The 13,750-nt window shown below is 62.7% G+C and overlaps 1 protein-coding gene across 1 annotated transcript; it reads left to right on the top strand.

Moving 5' to 3' along the window:
* R3HCC1L (R3H domain and coiled-coil containing 1 like) lies at positions 1-13,523 on the top strand. The gene is made up of 9 exons (XM_075026729.1): positions 1-297; positions 775-1,175; positions 3,081-3,106; positions 6,829-8,294; positions 12,017-12,192; positions 12,292-12,362; positions 12,480-12,575; positions 12,757-12,897; positions 13,077-13,523. Exons 1-9 carry the CDS (start codon positions 1-3, stop codon positions 13,130-13,132), a joined length of 2,730 nt encoding a protein of 909 aa, XP_074882830.1. The 3' UTR covers positions 13,133-13,523.
* Positions 13,524-13,750: the final 227 nt, after the last annotated feature.

Here is a 13,750-nt window from a genome sequence, read left to right as displayed (position 1 = left end):
ATGGGGCATCGCTCCTCCCTCACCTGCACCACGAGGGAAGCAGCTGCTCGGGAATCGCATGGGAGACCTTCGGCTAGCGAGGAAGCCGGTCCTGGGGGCTGGGAGAGGGGAGACCCCCTGTCCATCAGCCAGACAAACCAGGGTGGCTGCACCAGCCTGCCCAAAGCTTCGAGAGCCCTGTGGCCCAGTGAGCTGGGTCACGGCCCCGCTCTGCCCTCAGCCCGCAGCGGCGGCAAGCCCCACGCCTGCCTGCACCCCCCGAGCAGCCCCCCCTCCCCCGCCAGCCCACGCCTGCCTGTGGGAGAATCCAGCCCTGTTCCTCCGGGCGCCCCATCCTTCCCCGCCGGCGCAGGCCCCGGCTCGGCAGTGCTCTGCAGCACCGGTGCTTCATTAGGAGCCAGCGGATGCACCGGTCCCGGACACGCTCCCCCGGCTGCCCACGCTGCCTGCAAACGCGTGCGAGCGCCGGGGCCCCGTTCATTATCTGCTGGGCGCAGGCAGGCTGCTCCTCGCCAAACCCCAGGAAGGAAGCGGAGCAAACCTGCCCGGCGCAGACACCTTCCCCCGCCTGGGTGTCTGGGCAGCCGGCACGCCGGCCAGCCCGCAGCCCTGCGGCGGGAGCGCGGGATGTGGCCCGGGGGTGCCTGTGGCCCCGGCAATTCCCCCGGTGCCCCCCCCGCCGGTGCTCCGCCGGCCCAGCCCGCACAGCCGCAGCGAGCGCCGCTGCTCCCGCCTAGGGCGTGACATTAAACGGTAACGGGGAATCCACGGCAGCCTCCCGTGGGGGTCACCCGGCGGCGGGAGCGGGGGTCGCTCTCCCTCCTGCAGCCCCGCGTCCATCACCCCCGCCGGCCACGGAGCACCCTGCCCTCGGCCCCCTTCCCCCGGGCTGCCGAGCGGTGCTCGGGGGAGGAAGGGCCGCGCTGGCGCCGGGGCTGCCCGTGCCGGTCCCAGCTCCGGGCAGGCGCCGAGGACCGGGGCTGGGTGGCGGCCCGTGTGCCCACGGGGGTGCCCCCGCGGGGGAGGAGCGGCCGCCCGGGGCGCGGGGCGGTGCGGGTGCCGGTGCCGCACTACAGGTCCCGGCGCTCCCCGCGGCGGGGCGGGATGGGGCGGGCCCGGCGCGGCGGAAGCGGCGGCGGCGGCGCGGAGCGGCGGGGGACCCGGCGCGGCCACTGGTAACGGCAGGGGCTCGGCCCGGCCCGGCGCGGCGGGGGCACAGCAGCCCGGGGTGCGCGCCCTGCCCGGTCTCCGAGCTGCACGCTGTGCCCCCTGCCCCGCTCTCCCCACCCCCCTCCCAGCCCTGCCCCCCCCCCCCAGTTTCCCAGCCCTGACCAGCCCCCCCCAGTTTCCCAGCCCTGCCCCCCCCCAGTTTCCCAGCCCTGATCCCCCCCTCCCAGTTTCCTAGCCCTGACCCTCATCCCAGTTTCCCAGCCCTGACCAGCCCCCCCCAGTTTCCCAGCCCTGCCCCCCCCAGTTTCCCAGCCCTGATCCCCCCCTCCCAGTTTCCTAGCCCTGACCCTCATCCCAGTTTCCCAGCCCTGACCACCCCCCTCCAGTTTCCCAGCCCTGACCCCTGACCCTCATCCCAGTTTCCCAGCCCTGACCCCCACCCCGATGTCCCAGCTCTGACCCCCCCTCTCCCCCCCAGTTTCCCAGCCCTGACCCCCACCCCAGTGTCCCAGCCCTGACCCCCACCCCAGTTTCCCAGCCCTGACCCCAACCCCTTGCCCCAGCCCCAACCCTCACCCCCTGTCCCAGCCCTGACCCCCACTCCGCTGGCATGCAGCCCCCAGAGCACCCGGATAACATGGCACGTTGCAGATCCCATAACTCTGCAACTTACTGAGTCATGGGGTGATGCTGGCAGTGACAGCCCTCGAGGGCAGGGGAGTTATACAGCATCCCTGGGCACTTGGTGCGCCAGGCTCCCATGGCTCGTAAAACACATGCCCGGTGCTTCCAGGCACTGGACGCTGTTTTTCACGGCTGCCTGCCTGCCCTCGGCATCCCCTCCATCCTTCACGACACCTGCAGGGGTCAGCGTGCTGCCCGCTGTGGGGCTGTCGCAGCCCTGGGGTGGCCCATGGCACCAGTGACCGGCTTCTGCCCCTTGCACTTTTTCGAGTGGTCACCCTGGCTACCTGCTTTCCGGTCTGAGTGCACCGCAGGGCTCTGGGCCTTGCTTTCCAGGCTGCTCCTGCCCACCGCGTAGCTGCTTTGGGTTGTTTTACCCTCATTTTCCCAGACTGGGTCTCGCTTTGTTTCCTGCCTACATTTCTTGGATCCTTTGAATGGTTGCTTTGCTCTGGTCAGTGTTTGCAACACTTCTCTGCTCAGTATCACCTGCAAATTTAATTACAATTCACTATCCAAGTGAAAGTTTGGGAGATGGTGTAAAACGGTACCTTGAAGTTAGCTAAATTGTGTCTCGCTTGCCTTATCCAAAAGCTTTGCCCAGCAGTTCTTCTGAAATAACTCCCGCCGGGCAAGCCAACGTCCTTCATCCAGGAGCTCATCGTGGTGGGTGTGCAGGCTCCTTCCTCTGCCCATTACGTTCTGTGCTGGGGATGGGCACAGGGTTTATCCTGCCCTGGCTCTGGTTTCATTGTCCTTTCTTGCACAGAAAATCAGCGCCTGGTTTGTTCTGCCTGTCACCAGGGCCCTGGTTTCTTCCCAGCACCGTGCATGTTTTGGTGGGTTAATCAGTTTGTCTCGGGCACCGGCCACACCGGCCAGGTGACTGTGTCTATGTGGAGATGCTGTTTTTGCTTTCCCTGCAGCTGTTTTTGTGAGGCTGCTGCCTCATTTGCATTTTTCTGGTTAAAAACAGTAATTTTGCCCTTTTGAGTCATCTTTATTTTTGAGCCATCATTAATTTTCTCTCCCTCCTTGTTTATTAATAGACCTTTTCACTTTTGTGCTGATTCTGCCCGGGTATATTTGTAAAGTCCTTTGTATTCCTCTTAGTCCTCCAGCTGTTAACTCCTTCTGCTGGTTTGTTGTCCCTTTTTCCCCCTGCAGCTGTGAGGGGACACTATTGACTTACAAATCCTCCCCCTGTTCCCCTTCTCTTGTTCCAGGTATCTCCTAAGAGCATCTGTTCCAGGTATCTCCTAAGAGCATCGCAAATGAAAGGCACGATTGAAATCTCTCTCTTTTCTCAGTGCCTTTGACGCCTTCGCTGCCTCCTCGCATAGCCAGCGTTTGCTTCAGCTGCTGGAGAGGATCTTTCTCCTGGCAGCAGGGGACAGGGACGTCTTAAAGCCTGCGGGGCTGTGGGCAGGCGTCGGATGGGACGTGGCTCTGCGCTCCTTTAAGTGCTTTGCTTTGCCTTGTGCCAGCAGCTCTGTGTTCTCGCCTTTGCTCTGCCTTTCCCTGCCAGGTATCCAGGTCCTTTCCTGGCCTGCTGTGTGAGCCGGGCGGGCTGGGCTGGAGCTCTGCTGAGAGCGGAGAGGTGCAGGGTAGCCAAAACCTCTGACAATCCTTACCTGGGCTGCCGGGCGCCGGTGTTGTGCAGTCAGTGAGCGTGCCACAGCACGTGCTTGGCATGGGATGAGCCCTGCGAGCGGCGCGTTCCCCAGCGGGGCTGTTTAGAATCTCCTTGTACCTGCCTTTTTATTAGTCTTGTTATTATATTTATTTTTTTTCCCCTCCAAAGAGCCCAATCTGCGGCAGGCTGTAAAGAGTGACATTGCAGGTGCACGAGCTGCATGCCGAGGCTGCGCGTGGTCCCCCAAGGCTCCGGGTCCCCCGGTGCTGCCATCCCCGTTCACCGTCAAGGCTTTAAGGTTATCTGCTCTATCGACGGGAGTATGGATTGAGTGGAATTAGAAACCTCGAAGGCTAAAAATACAGCTCCCTGCCAGGAAATGCGGCAGCCTGCTGCGAGGGCGCTGGGTGGCACCGAAACTTTTCCGGGAACTGGCATGCTCTGTGTGAGCCCCGCAGCCCAGCATCCGTGCCTGTCCCCGGGTTCCGCGAGCGGGACCGTGGCTGGCATCTCTGCTCGCAGCAGCCCTGGCTTTGCCGTTGGAGCTGCGCTGTAGGTGTCCTCACCCACCGGGCAGGGATGCAGATGATGGAGGAATTTGGCGATGCGCTGTGCAGTGTGAAGTGGGCTCTGCGATGTGGTCAGCCCTGTCTTGCTGATGTTCATGGGGTCCTTCCCTGTACAGGAGGAGGAGAGAAATCAGGGAGAAAATGCTGCCCGTCTCTGCTGCAGATGGTCACTAGAGGAGAAATGCAGGCTGGCACATCGCCCAGGCTGCTGCTCTGAGACCTCACAAACTCATGCCACGAGCACAAGCTCCCCATGAGCAGCGTGTTCCTGAGCACAGTGCGAGGGGACCCTGTGCTCGCGGGGAGCTCTGGCCACCTCCGGGCTGAGGCTCCAGCATCCCCCTGGCCATGCCAGGCTGTGTTGCGCCAGGCTGGCAGGCATTACATGCCAGGCAGCTGGGCAGCGCTCCCACCGCCACTTTTACCATGGTACTGTGGTGTGCCCGGTCCGGGGCTGCCTTTCACTGCTTGGTGCCACAATGCTGAGCTGTTTTGCTAGCTGGCTTTGAAAAGCAGGGTAGCACTCGGGGCAGCACAGGCCCTTTTGGGGATGCGCTGCCCATCACCGCCTGGCTTTGCGGGGTGAGCTTGGTTCTGGAGTCTGGAAGTGGCAGGGTTGCCCTGCCCAGCGTAGTGTGAATGAGACCCGAAGCCAGGGCTGTTGCTCTGCCTCCCGGAGCGTGAAATCGGTCGGTGCCGACGCGTGGCCGTGGCATCGATGAAGTGTGTAATAGGCTGGGGGCAGGAGCTGTGCTGCCCTGTGGGGAAAAAACAAAGTGATGCAGCATCCCTGCCAGCGTGGGCCAGCCACCACCTTACCGTGCTTCTCCCCAGGCTGCGGGAAGAGGTTCTTCCCTGGCAGTGTGGCAGGCAGAGGCAAAGCTGTGTGGGGAGAGGATGCTCCCAGCACCAGCCGTCTGGCTAATGCCTCACCATCTGCTTTGGAGGGTGAGGCAAGGTGAACAGCAAGCTTTCGAGGAGCCCATAAATCCCGCGTGCGAAGGCCCTTCTTGGAGGTGACTCGGGATGTGCGTGGAGCAATGCTGCTCCTGGCTGCTCCCAGTGCTGGCAATTCTCCAGAAGCAGAGCCCTGGGGAGATCCATGATCCCCCCAGGGTGTTCGGTGATGTCCCGTGGGCTGAGACTCTGGGCTTGGCAGGAAAAAGTCCTTTAGCAGAATGTGCTTCGGTGCAGTTGGAAGCTCTGTGTGGTTGGAAATGGTGCTGGTGGGGCTCCTGGTGCCGCCCCCCCCTCTGGCACCTGGGCTGTGCTTGGCGAGAAAATGTATAACGCCTCGGTGTTGAAAAATGACTAATCCAGACCTTGGAGGGTTTGTAGGATACGTTCCTTTCTCGCGGTCGATAAAGATAAAGGGGATCGTTCTGCCAGCAAAATTAGTGTATCAAAGAGAGGGAAAAAAAATGACAAGAGCTGCGGAGACAGAAAAATGGTTGGGGGCAGCCCCGGGACGGTGCCCAGCATCACCGCGGCGCCCGTGCCTGCACCTCGTGCCGCGGAGGTGGGCAGCAGCGCGGCTGCCCACCTCCGCGGCACGAGGTGCAGGCACGGGCGCCGCGGTGATGCTGGGGAGCGCTGCCTTGCCCAGGCTTGCCGGCAGTTTCCAGAGAGCTGTGAGAGACCCATCCATCATGCCGAGGCAGCCGTCCGTCCGTCGGTCCGTCAGGAGAAGGGGATGATGCTGTGCGGCACGGGTAGCCCCGGCCGCTTTCCAGCCGGTGGTTGGCCTCCCCTCGCCTTCCCGGCACCGCTGCCGGCTGTCGGTGAGGGGCCGCGGGGAGTGTTCGCGCCTCGGTTGGGGGCTGCGTGGAGGGGAGGCTAATGTACCGGAGGTGCCTCGGAAATGAGAGCCTTGGATGGGTTCCTGGCCCTATTGATCCGCCGGCAGTTTATGCATCCTGACATTCATAATCTCGGTCGGCGCTGATGGTCCAGATTAATGGGCCTGGGGGCTGTCCATCCGTCACTTCACATTAATTACTGAAGAGGTGTTTTTCCAGTGATTTACCTGACAGCGGCCTGTGATGAATCCCCCTAAACAGAGTGGGCAGTGATTAATCATGGGGCCCCAGCCCAGCCCCGCTCTGCCTTCCCCTCAACCGCAGCGCAGCCCCCCACGCCATCCGTCTCCATAAACCCTGCCTGATGCATATTTATAGGGGCAGGGGGGCCTGGCAGCTCGCGGCGTGCCTGCTGCTGCCAAAGATGATGAAAAATAAATCTCTGCCGGGACGGGGCAGCAGGTGAGCGGGGCTGTGGCGTGCCCGGGTGGCAGCTGTGGTCCCGCGCCGGGGTGTCCCTGGCCTCAGGTTTGGTTTCTGGTGCTCCGCGGCTGCTGCGGGCTTCTCCGCGGTTTTTGATGCATGAATGGTGCAAGGGCTCTGTGTCCTGCTTTGGCCGCGGCTGCTGGCCCCTGGGGCTGGGGGGTCCCAGGCACTAGCTGCCGGAGCGGGGCAGGCATCCCTGTGACGCTGGCAGGGTTTCCCTCCTTCCCCCAAGCCCGGTACACCCCACCGAAGGCTGTAGGGCTGTGGGGAGCTCCGGGTGCCAAACCCTATCTGCAGAGCCTCTACCGTGGGGGCAGTTTTGGGTCTCTGCTATCCATCGCTGTGTGCCGGCTGCCGTGGGAGCCAGGGTGGGCGCCAGGCTGGGACCCCGACCCACTGACCTGGGCAGGGGCTGCCTACCACGTGCCCGGCTGTGGGTCCACTGGGTTGCGGGCAGGGAAGTGACGCTGTCTCTCCTTGGCAGGCAGCGGTGGCACCATGCAGCAGGAGACGGAGGGTGGCCGGCCGCGCCACAGGAAGCCCGACATGGCCCTCTACGTGCCCAAAGCGCGGCGGGAGAGAGCTGCGCAAGTGGGTGACACGCTGGCCGGGCATCGCCAGGAGCCTGAGAACCACCGCCTGGCACAGGACGCTTGCCGGGGCAGCGGCGAGGGGCAGAGGCGAAGCCCTCGTGCCAGGACACAGGCGGGCAGAGCGGTGAGAAGGGAGAGCAAGGTGGATGCTGGCCCGAAGGAGCCGCGGGCAGCCTCTGTCGGGTGCTGCCGGAGGCCGGGAGGCAGCTGCCCTGCTGTGCCGAGGGGCCCGGGGGCATCACCCAGCGTGCGGGAGCCCTGCTCAGATGCGGCTGTTGCCCAGCTCTGCGACGGGCAGGACAAAGCATCCCATGATGAAGGACTCGGGGAGCTCAGCCGCAGCCACCGGATGATGAGGACCGAGCCTGACCCTCCATCCCCACCGAGTGCCCAGCCTGGGGCCATGGAGGCTACCCCTGAGCCCGGGGGCAACCCCACTAGCCCAACACCCCCTGCTATCCCAATGCTGGTGTGTCGGACAGGGCTGAGTGGCGTGTCAGAGCATTTGGGGGACAGCACCCCGGATCCAGCTGGGGACCTCTCCCAGCACCCAGGAGAGGGTGTCCTGCAGCTGGCAGGGCTGAGCAACCAGGGCAGTGCACCCGGGCTGGCAAGGGAGGTTGCAGCTCTGAAAGCCCAGGAGGAGGAGAGGGAGTGTGGGGAGTCTCTCCTGGCAGGGCAGAGCAAGAGCTGTGCTGCTGGGGTGCCGAAGGAGGAGGAGAGGTGGGGAGGCACGGCTGAGCTTGCCGGGGAGAGCACCTTGGATGCACCAAGAGGAGCCAGCTGCGAACCCAGGTGCTCGAGGGGTGGTGCGGGTGACATGCCAGTGCTCCCAGGGGAGAGCACCCCAGGGCAGGGCATTGTCAGCCTGTCCCAGCTCCTGCCTGGCAAGCAGGAGAACACTGCCGGTGTCGGGCATCCTGGTGGGGAGGGTGACCCAGTCCCTGCTGCGGAGGGAGCGGGCAGCACTCCTGCCTGCACAGATGGCAGTGCCAGGGCTGAGAGTGGCCCGCTGGATGCTGATGAGGAGCCGGCGAGCGAAGCGTCGGAGAGGGCACCCCCGGAGACCCGCGAGCCCCCGCCACACCTGGAGCTGCTGTGCTGCGGCGTCAAGGGTCTCTCACCAGTGGCCTGGGCCAAGGAGCCTTCAGGGGCAGGCGAGGACATGGGCTCACCGCAGCAGCACCGGTGCAGCCAGGAGGCCGAGGAGGAAAAGGGGGGTCTCCACAGCGGCTCCCCAAAGGTAGAGCAGGCCAGTGCCGGGACGCCAAGCCAGGCCAGCCCAGGTGCCGAGGAGAGCTGGGACGCGCTGTTCAATGACGACGGGGACTGCCTGGACCCACGCCTGCTGGAGGAGGTACGTCCTGCGAGCTGGCGCCCGTGGGGGTTTGCAGGGACAGTGGCTGCTGCCTGCTGGGATGCAGGGACAGGGGTCTGTGGGGCTCGGCTGTCCCCGTGTCCTCTGGGGTGGGCGCATTGGGGGGGTAGGCTGCACTCGGTGCACGTGGCCAGCCTGGCTGTGCTGCCTGCTGTCACTGCCAGCCATCCCTGAGGGCAGGAGCTGCCTGTGGTGCCAAAACTCCTGGGATCTCCACCTTGTCCCCCCCCGGGTGGTTCCCATCCTGTCCCTTGGTGCCGGTGAAGGCTAGGGGAGATCTCTCTATACTGCATAAAGCGCACCCAGTAAAACCTGCTCGAGCGCTGTAAACTGCAACTGCACCCTCGTGAAACTGGGGCTGGTGATAAAGAAATGGGCCGAGACGTATGGGCTCCCATTGAAATAGCAACGGGAAGTTTCCTCGAAACTACGGCTTCTTAATCAGCTGTGGCTCATTACCATCCCCTCCTGCACACGTGCGGCTGAATTTACTACAATTAGCTGCTTAGCACCGGGACCCACGCCGTTTTCCTGCCATTCGGGAGGAAAGCTCGGCTTCTGCAGTGAGGCTGGATATCCCTTATTGCATTTTAAATCAGTAGCGTCAAACCAGTAATTTTCCGAATGACATTAATGTGCCCAATGTAACAAACAGCGCTAATATTGTTACAGCCAGCGTCCGTCCACCCCCGGCTGGAAGCAGGGTGTGAAGTGGCGGATGGTGCCTGATAACAGCTTCTGGGAAGGGATGAGATCAAGAGCATCACTACTGAGGAGCACTGGTACCCACCTTGTCCATGGGGCCGTGCTCAGGCTGGCGTGCCCTTGCCAAGCCTGGTGTGGGGCTGGGACAGGGTGTGGGGCAGGCAAGGCTTGCCTCTGGGGCTGCTCAGAGGGTGATGTGGAAGAGCTTTGCGTACCTCCATCCCTGCCAGGCTGTGCTCCCCACAGCTGCGGTCCCCCACCCTCCAGCCAGGAGGTTGCGATGAGTGCCGGTGCGACGGGGACAGCGCTGCTGCTCCGATGGCAGCTGGCACACGTGGCACTGGCACTGGCTTTCCATGGGCTGGCACGGGGGCACGGCTTCATCTGCAGGCACAGCAGAGCGGCTGCCTGGCCCCGCTGGGGAGGCAGGTCAGGGAGGGCCAGTGTTACGCTGCAGCCGTAGGATGCTGCGGGCAAGGTTGTGCCATGCAGCACCGGTGCTAACTGCAAACAGCTCTGGAGCATCCGTGTTAGCTCCCCTGTGCACAAGCTCTGAGCAAAGTTTGAGCTTTCCAGGGAGCTTCCCAAAATGGGTGAATAAGAACCTGAAAAAGGGATTTATCACTTAAAAGTTGCCATCTTCACCCCCCTGCAGATTCCCATGCTGAGCCTGGTGCTTCCCAAGCCCTCCGAGCTCTCGTCAGGTGGACGCGGCTGCTCAGGGAGGGTACAGGCTCTTGGGGAGATGGAGCTGTTGTTAATTAACAAAAAAGACAAGAAAATTAGTAGCGTTTTTCCTCGTAACCGAATCCTTATGCGCTGTGGATAGCCGGCAGAGAGCAAGATTTATGACGTTCTGTGTGGAGGAGAGATTTCTGATAGGGGACGGCTCTTTAATCTAGCAGGAAAAAACACCTTAGCCAGATCCATTGGCTGGAAGCTGAAACCAGACAAATTCAGGTTGAACGCAGAGGGTAATTAAGCACTGCAACCATTTCCTTGCAGGCTTGGTGGACTCTCCATCAGCCGGCATGGTGGGGCGGGGGCTGTGGTGCATGCGTGCCGGGGGCTGCGGTGCGTGCGCGCCAGCGCACACCTCCCCTCCAGCCTGGAGGTGCGCTCCCGGCAAGTGAGCCGGAGTGTAAGCGAGCGGCCACGGACCCCTCTAACGTGCTCTGGTGAGGGTGCGTCTTTACAGAGCCGCGAGGCATGACCGGCAGGCTTCATTTCCCACCTCCGCTGTCCATCTGTCCATCCCTCAAGCAGACCCTTCCCAGTGCCGGGTGCCTGCCAGGGCTGGGGTCCGTACCCCAGCTCCCGCTCCCTGCCCTGCCCCACGGCTGGGGGGCTGCAGGCACGCTGCGTGCCCAGGCTGGCAGCGCAGGGGGACCTGTTGAGTCGTGCCTGCTGTGTGGCTGAGCCCGGCTGCCAGACGGCTCCCGTCCTTGCCGCCCCACCACACTCCGTGATTTGTGAAGGTCAAGGACCGCTCCGGCACTCTGTGCTCCTGCTCTCTAATCATCTTCCCGGCGCCTGGCATTACCCGAGTGCTTTGCTCCCTCAAGCAGCACCACAGGGCTTCATCCTGCCTGGGAACGGCTCCTTCGACTCCCCCCGAGTGGGCAGGGGGTGCCCGATGAGTCCCCTGCCCACAGGGTGGGCTCGGATAATGGGTGGTGGTGGTGGGGCAGGTGGCAGTGCTAGCCTGTCCCGTGAGCTCCATAACTCAGCTCTACCCTCCGCTGGCATCCAGCCGCCCTGGCAGCACCCCCTCACCTGCCGTGAATCCATCTTCCCCATAAAATTGTCGGAACGAGCACTTTTTATTGACTGAGCTGGCTGGGATTTATGGACTCTAACCTTCCAGCCGTGGTGTGCTCTGCTACGATCGCTTGGGGGATCGGGCTGGGAACCCGGCTGAGTTATGTACCCGCTCCCCGGCACCGCGCCGGCCCCACGCTTCAGCAGGGACAGGGGAGCCACCACTGACTTCGGGCTGCGCCTGGCCCCGTGTCACAGCCGGAGTGGGGCCGTGAATCTCCTCGGCTGCCAGCACGGCACAGTTTGGAAAGCAGAGGTGCAGCAAGTGGTGCCCATTGGCACCGATGCTGCGGGGTGAAGGGGAGCAGGGTGCGGCTCACCCCTGTGTCGTGGCAGTGGGAGACTGCTGCCTATGTTTTAAAATGAAGGTTGACAAATGGGAGAGGTAGAAAAGCACTACAGCCATCATCTTTTAGGGCTGGAGAAAGTGCCCCGCTGTGAGATACTAAACACGCACGACCCGTTTAGCTTATCAAGAAGAAGATTGAGAAGGGACTTGATTAGCGTGAGTAAGTGCCATCATGGGGAGGGGACCAGGGACTGAAGGCTCTTTAATCCAGCGGGGAGGCAGAACAAAAACCGCCGGCTGGAAAGCGAAGCCAGACAAATTCAAATGAGAAATAAGGCATAAAATTTTAGCCGCGCATGTGATTAAGCACCAGAACTTGCTCCTCAGGGGAGTGCTGGCTTTTCCATCTTGGTGTCTGGGGTGCCAAAGGGCTGCGTTTCCTAAAGGGCTACAGTGCATGTGATGCAGCCAGGGCATGCTGAGACTGGTGCTCCTGCATGGCGGGCACACGTCAGTCTTTCTTCCTGGCCTTGCTGTTCTGCTCCTTGTTGTTCCCAAAATGTATTTAAGGTCAGCATGTCACTGTGGAAGGAGGGGTGTGCTTGGAGGTGCATGGGCTGTCTCAGCAGTGTCATTCCTACTGTGTCCCCGGTGGGACTGCAGAGCACAGCAAGTGAAGGGATGCTGGTAATGGGAAAAGCAAGTGCATGGTATGAAAGCCCTGGTCGATAACTCCTAATATCTCAATGCCATGAATCCATCTGCAGTGCTGGGGTAGGTCATGGGGGTGGGACAACTTCCTGAGGACTGCTTGCCATGGATTCGGAGCTGGTGTGGGATGGGTGGGCATGGGTTGCTCAGTGCTGTGCCTTTCCCACCCCTGCAGCTCTTGGGGGGTGAGAAGCGCCGGGAGAGCCGGCAGTTACCCCGCTTCGACTACTATGGGGCTGAGCCCACCGCGCCAGACCTCAGTGATGCCGAGCTGCCCCACGTCATCGAGATCTATGATTTCCCCTCGGATTTCCGCACTGAGGATCTGCTGCGTGTCTTCTGCAGCTACCAGTGAGTCTGCTGGCAATGCCCCGTCCCCTGCTTGGGCTCTGCTCTGGACCCCTCCCCACTTGGTGCCGATGCCTTGCTGAGCTTCCTTCTCTCTGGCAGGAAAAAAGGCTTTGATATTAAGTGGGTGGATGACACGCACGCCCTGGGCATCTTCTCCAGCCCCATAACAGGTACTGCTCCCAGTTTGGCTGGGATAGGCAGAGGGGAGGCATCCCTGCCTCTCCTGTAGCTGGATCGTGGGCATGGGGCTGGCCCTGCACACAGAAACTGCTGCTCTCTCCCTGCAGCACGCGATGCCCTCAGCACCAAGCACCTGCTGGTGAAGACGCGCCCGCTCTCCCAGGGCACCCATGCCTCTAAAGCCAAAGCCAGAGCGTACGCTGGTGAGTGATGCTGCCCTGTGCCGACTTGTGCCATGGTGCTTGTGCTGCAGCATCTTCATCCTGATAGCTGGGGAGGGATGGGGCAGCTGGCATGGCTCCACAGTGCTTAAGCGGAGCCGTGCCGGCTGCCCCATCCCTCCCAGGATGCCCCTACTGATGTCCCCCATCTCTGCTCACCCAGACTACCTGCAGCCAGCCAAGGAGCGCCCTGAAACATCGGCCGCCCTGGCCAGGCGGCTGGTGATCGGTGCCCTGGGGGTACGCAGCAACCAGACGCCAGCCCAGCGAGATGCTGAGCGGAGGAAGCTGCAAGAAGCCCGGGGTGAGATTTGGATGCCTGGGGGGGCTGCAGTGTGGGGGTACCCTCCTCGTGGATGCCCCTTCTCACAGGGTGCTGGTGGGAGGGGGCTGTGCCAGGGTGGGCTCCGGCAACCTCTGCGGGGAAGTGGGTGGCTGTGGGGTGATGGAGGCGTGGGGCTGATCCTCCTCTTGTCTCTGCAGAGAGGAAGCGCCTGGAGAACAAGCAGCGGGAGGATGCCTGGGAGGGCCGGGACTGAGCTGGAAGACTGCACCTTCAGCCCCACTGAGAACCCCCTGGGGTGCCCGGGCCCTTCTCTGCGGGCAGGCAGGGCACCCTGCGTCTCAGAGCTGGGATGGATCCTGCACCGCATCCAAAAGCACTGGGCTGCTCCACCGAAAGGGCTGAGCAGGACGCGCGCAGGTTTGTTGGTGCCGTGCAGATGCTGTCGCCGTCAGGCAGCGCTGCCCATCCTGCCCGGGGCAGGACCCCTGGTGCTGCCTGCTGCAGCAGGAGCAGCCAGCGGGATGCGGAGAGCTCGGCAGCGAGCATGCAGGGTCGTGCGGGGTGGCCCTGGCCACCTGGCAGGGCCTTGCGAGCGAGAGTTTCTGTCCTTTATTTTGCTAATAAATACCATTTATTTTACTGTGCCTGGCCTGGCTGTGGCTCTCCGTGCTCCTGCGTGCCGGGGAGGGCTTGCGTGTCAGGGGCTGCCGCGCATGGTCCCTGCCGCCGTGGGGCTGTTCACCCCTCCCAGGCGGTGGGTGTCCCCAGTGGGTGGGTGGGGGCGCAGGCAGGAGGGGTCGGGCAGGGCGGAGGGCAGGAATGTGCTGGCAGGGACCCTGTTTACTTGCGGGGAGCAGCCGCCGCCCGAACA

This window comes from Buteo buteo, chromosome 4 (assembly GCF_964188355.1).
Source record: "Buteo buteo chromosome 4, bButBut1.hap1.1, whole genome shotgun sequence".
NCBI lineage: Eukaryota > Metazoa > Chordata > Aves > Accipitriformes > Accipitridae > Buteo > Buteo buteo.
The sequence above is the reverse complement of the archived record's forward strand: the minus strand, read 5'-3'. Positions and strand labels throughout refer to the sequence as shown.

Bases quoted from the DNA above. Each gene is read 5' to 3' on its own strand.
- R3HCC1L (XM_075026729.1), top strand. From the start codon at position 1: ATGGGGCATCGCTCCTCCCTCACCTGCACCACGAGGGAAGCAGCTGCT. The intron at 298-774 runs GTGGGAGAATCC...AATCCACGGCAG, and splicing joins CCGCCAGCCCACGCCTGCCT to CCTCCCGTGGGGGTCACCCG. The intron at 8,295-12,016 runs GTACGTCCTGCG...CCACCCCTGCAG, and splicing joins ACCCACGCCTGCTGGAGGAG to CTCTTGGGGGGTGAGAAGCG.